The sequence below is a fragment of the Onychomys torridus genome, unplaced genomic scaffold (genome assembly GCF_903995425.1).
Source record: "Onychomys torridus unplaced genomic scaffold, mOncTor1.1, whole genome shotgun sequence".
Lineage (NCBI taxonomy): Eukaryota > Metazoa > Chordata > Mammalia > Rodentia > Cricetidae > Onychomys > Onychomys torridus.
The window spans coordinates 20,808-25,988 of NW_023412885.1; the positions used below are offsets into that span (position 1 = coordinate 20,808).

Genomic DNA, 5,181 nt, shown 5'->3' on the forward strand with positions numbered 1-5,181 from the left:
ATTTCTTAATAAAGAAAAAAATTTTAAAAAGTAGTATGGGCTATCCTAGGCCATGGTAAGTGAGAGATACCTCATAGGATTCCCTTTAAGACTCACTATTATGTATATATAAATTGATGAGTATAATGAAGAGTTAAATACAGATTTATTATATATGATATACAAGATTTTATATATATATATAACCATATCTCAAAGAGCATATGGTTCAATTTTCTGTTACATGCTTGATGCCATATGGTTTAAAATGAATTATATTAAGAGAAAAAACACAACTCCATATTTTCATGTACCAAAAGCACACACACTATGTCATGATTGACAGTTCTAATGCCAACACATTGACTCTTCTTACAGGAATTTGCCCGTCAATGAATGTTCAAACATTTATCACCCTCTCAGCACACATAGACCTCAACAAGTTTACTATATGTTTTTCTGTGCTCATAAATACAAAAGGACTGATTGTGGCATACATATTGACCACAAAGAATTGAATATAGTAATATGTTGGATCATTCAGGAACATAGTTCTTGAGCAGGAGATAGTGCTGTCCAGGAGGGACATCACCACAAAGAAGCTCATGAGCAGCAGGATGGTCCGGGTGGCCCTTTCCTCTGGAGATGCTCTTGGAGAAAGGCTGGTGCTGTGAAGATGCTGGGACCGCCTCTTGTGCCTGCACAGGAGGGTCATCATGTAGCAAGTCGAGAGGACCATGAGACTAATAAGAAAGGCTTCCCTGAGGGCCAGCAGTATGGAAAAGGTGCTTTGCATCAGGTAACTCATGGGTAGAATAGAGCAGGATTGAGTGACATACATAATGTTATTCAAGGTCAAATTGGGTGTGGCGATAATAGATATTAAGAGATGACTGCTAATGAACATATAGAAGATACTCAGGAAAAGAAGGGCACATGACATGTGATAGGGAGATTTATGCTTGAATTTTGCCAAACAGGAGTTTCTGGGACTGAGGATGATAGCCTGGAGGATACTCAACAGACTGGTGGTACAAAGAGAGAGACCTCTAAATATTCTGTAGATGTAGATAAAAAATTTACATGTGATTTCATTCCATTCCCTCTGAGTAATAAAAATGTCTGTAGCTATGAATGTGGTGATCAGTAGTATCAGTAGGTGGATTAGGGCCAAGAGAGCAATGGGCAGATCAGTGGGTTTGGGCCTGTGCCCAGAAGTGAACTTGAAGATGTGGAAGAGAAGAAGGATGCTATTGGCTGAGATCCCAATGCCAATTTCAGAGAAAAAGGTGTTCCTTAAGTGGGAATTAGTGTGGAGTTCGTGGTTCTCATTCATCTTATGTGTGAACAAACAATGGCCGAGGAGGAAAGCAGATCAATGACTCATCATGGGCACAACCCCAGGAACCACTGCAGACAGCTCTGCTGCCTCAGGGAAACGTGCAGATGCCCACACACACTTACTGCACTGAAGATCTCAGTTCCACCTCACACTCCACAGACCATCCTCATGCTAGCACTTGTCTTAATCTTCAGAGCCAAGGGTGGATCTTGTGTCCCAGGGTGGCTGCATTAGTGTGTGAGCTCCTCCAACATTAAAAACTCCCTCCATCAGGCATGATGACTTTTCATATTTCACCTGGTTGGGTTTTACTGGAGCAGGAGCAGCTTCTTACTGGGTGTTCATCCATGACATCTTGATTGGTGGGTACATAATAGATAGAGTTTTACTATTTAGGGTGTGTTTGAATGAAGATGATTGTGTAATAGAAGAAATTAGCCCTTCACAATGAAAGAGGTCCCATGGATGAGGTATGCACTTATTCTATTCAAGGCTGCCTTTACTCTATTCATTGTAAAACCAAATTTCTTAATACATTTCTATGGAAATGATGGTAATTGTGAAGTATGAGTCCAGACAATTCACATTCCACCCATGGTGTGTTTCTTCCTCTGAGTGTGACCTTATGCACTCTAAGGCTGAGTTCCAGTCACCTCCTCTGGAACATATGGATAGTCAGGTGCCCGTTTGTGGAGACACTAGGTGTGCAAGGACATGCTTTATACACACAAATCTCAGTAGGTTCCAGGTCTTGATGGTTTCTATGGATGTTTTGTCTTCTGTTTATCCCATGCAGAGCACATGTTTGTGCTCTGGGATAGTTAAGGTAGCTCACAGTGACTGTTCAGCTCCATCCCTGCCTGAAACAGAGGATAGATGATAAATTACATAGCAGTAGCACATTGAAATGGAGTCCTTCCAGAGACTCAGATGGACAATTCAGTCACTGAGCTCTGCTCTGTAACTGCATCTTCCCTGTTTCTAATCTCATTCCAGTGCCTCTTCCATGAGAACGGCAAAGTGGGCAAATGTCAGCAGGAGCATATTCCATGTCCTTCTCCTTCAGCATGTGAAGTCGGGGTGTACATAGAACTGCAGTTGTAACAGACTCTCAGCTATCCCATCCCATTTCAGGGAATTAGTTAAAGGAAAATGGTCCAACTCAGACTTTAGTGATGGGCTCCATAGGATTCTAAGGTTCTCTCTACCCTTCACTGAGTTGTGATACTTTTCCAGATTCCAGATGTGCCAACTCCGATTTTATTTTAAGAAATGTGGTGTATTCATTTTTGAATTGTTGCCATTTGTTTGATGAGATATTGACTAATTAAAATACCATAACCTATAACAAGTTGGGGAGGAAAGCCTTTATTTCATGTTCCAGCTGATAGTCCATTATCCAGGAAAGGTGGGGAAGGACCTGAAGGTAATTACTGGGAGGCACAAACTGATGTTTAGGCCACAGAAGAGTGCTGTTTACTGGCCTGTTCCTCATGGCTTTCTCAGTCTGTGTTCTCAAGCACCTAGGACAACCAACCCATGGGATGCACCCTCAGTGAGTTGGGCCCTCTCACATTGATCATCAAGAAGAAAATGTACCACAAGCTTGCCCACAGGCCAATCTGGTGAGTGTACTTTCTCAGTTGGGTTTCCCTCTTCCCAAAAGGCTCCAGCTTGTGTCAACTTGACACACAAACACAGAACTGTTACACTATAAACTTTCTTCTCTTATTGTTCTCAAGATGTCATTCTAATATCAACATCACAATATAAAACAGATTGCAAAATTTTAAAGTTCCACATTCTTTAAAAGTTAACTCACCTTAAAACATCCAAAGCCTCTTCTGGCTTTCATAGACTTTCCAAAGTAGCCGAGTCTCTAAAATACCAAAAATCTCTCTAAAATAGCTATTGTCTGTCTAGAACTCCAAAGTCTCTATAAAACATCCAGATCCCTTGAATTCTCTTAACTGTGGAACCCTGTAAAATAAAAAATAGTTTAGATGTATTTGTATCCCAAAAGGGAAGAACCAGGGCACAGTGAAAATCAAGTTCAACAATGTCCAACCTTGTGAATCTCAGTGTCAGACTTCTGGGACTCACTAACGGTCTTCTGGACTCCTCGACAGTGCTTCAAAAGCCATCATAGCACACAGCTGTCTTCTAGGCTCGAACTGGCTTCACCCTATAGTAGCTGCAGTCCTTGATAGTTGCCCCATGATACTGGCATTTCCAACTGGGATGAACATTCATCAGTAGTCTCTCCTTGGCTCTCTGAAGGGACACTAACCCTGCCATAAGGTGCCAATCCACAACTCCATGATACCTTCATGCCTTCAAAGCCAATACCACCTAATAGACTCTTAACACTTCCAGCTTTGGCTGCCAATGTAAGATGCAGCCACAGCAATACCTGGACCACAGTGTCTGTGTGCTGAACCAGAGAAAAATGCTTATCATTGATTTAATTGTTCCAGCAAGGCAAAGGTTTTGATTAATTGGTTCTTAATTCAAAATATGAATGATCCCTATAGGAACTATCAAACTTCTCTCTGGAACTTCATAAGTCAAGCCCCTGTCATCTGTACTCTCTAAAAATTATATTTTCAGATCACATAGAATAACCCACTAAGATATCAGTATTCTAATGATTTTCCAGCCCAAAGGTTCAAAGTCCTCTCAAATCCTCCAAAAACACATGGACATGCCTATCAAAGTAACACCTCATGACCTAGTACCATTTTCTTTCTTTGTTAGGATTTCTGTTGCTGTGAGAAAATACCATGACAAGAAGTAAGTTGGCCTGAAGAGGCATTACTTCATTATGCAGCTTATAGTTCATCCTCCAGGGAAGTTGAGGAATTTAATGGGAGGTTAATCTCCTGCCAGCAAGTCCCAAATACCCAAGAGCTGCTTCCTAAATAATTGACTCAGAGGCTTAGTATTACTTGTAAATGCTCAGCCTTGTTGCTAGCCAGCTCTTACTCTTAAACTAACCTATACTTATTATCGATGTTTAGCCATGTGGTTTGGTACCTTTTCTCAACAGGGCACTCTCATCTTACTTCCTCTGCATCTGGCTGCACCTCTCTGACTACACCCTCCTTCTTCCCATCATTCTCAGTTTGACTTTCCTGCCTAATTTCCTGCCCAGCTACCAGCCGACCAGATTTTTATTAAGCCAATTTGAGTGATAAATCTTTACAGTGTACAATAGAGTTATTCCACAGGATTCCCCTTTTTTGTCTAATTAAAAAGGAAGGTTTAACTTCAAAATAGTAAGCTTGTATACAACAAATCAGCTTTTAAGTAAGAATTACAGTAACACTATGTAATTCATTTGCATTTGGCAAAATTAGAGAAAATACTTATCTATTTTATCTTGGTGAGTCTAAAATTCGGTATCAAATTAATCTTTTATTTTAAGTAAAGAAACTATCTAGTCTTCAACTCCATCTAAGACAGCAGAATGATAAAATGTTACCTAATAACAGGACGTCAAGCTTCTGGACAATCACACAAGATTCTTCTGCAACATTGGGACATCCAACTCTGTGCTATAGGCCTTATATGTCTGACAGACTTCCCTGGTGAAGCAAGGAGTTCTGAAGGACTGTCCTATTTTGTCTTGGCAAAGTTCAGCAACATTTCTTTTATCTTGTTGGTCCAGTTTGGACAGTAACTGTCAGCAATTGAGACCAGAGCATTTTCTTTGCCATCGTGGCTTACTTTTTCCATAAAGAAAACAAAGTCCATATGGAGTTTCTTCAGTGCCCATCATCATCTTTGAAATAATTGGACCATATGTGTCTAACTGTCAAGAATAGTCTAAGTTCTTAAAACATGTTAAATGCCATATT

The 5,181-nt window shown here is 40.4% G+C and overlaps 1 protein-coding gene across 1 annotated transcript; it reads right to left on the reverse strand.

The window, feature by feature from the left end:
- Positions 1–379: 379 nt before the first annotated feature.
- Positions 380–1,352, reverse strand: LOC118576056 (vomeronasal type-1 receptor 94-like). The gene has a single exon (XM_036176461.1). The coding sequence runs from the start codon at positions 1,313–1,315 to the stop codon at positions 380–382; it is 936 nt and encodes a 311-aa protein (XP_036032354.1). The 5' UTR covers positions 1,316–1,352.
- Between the last annotated feature and the right edge of the window lie 3,829 nt (positions 1,353–5,181).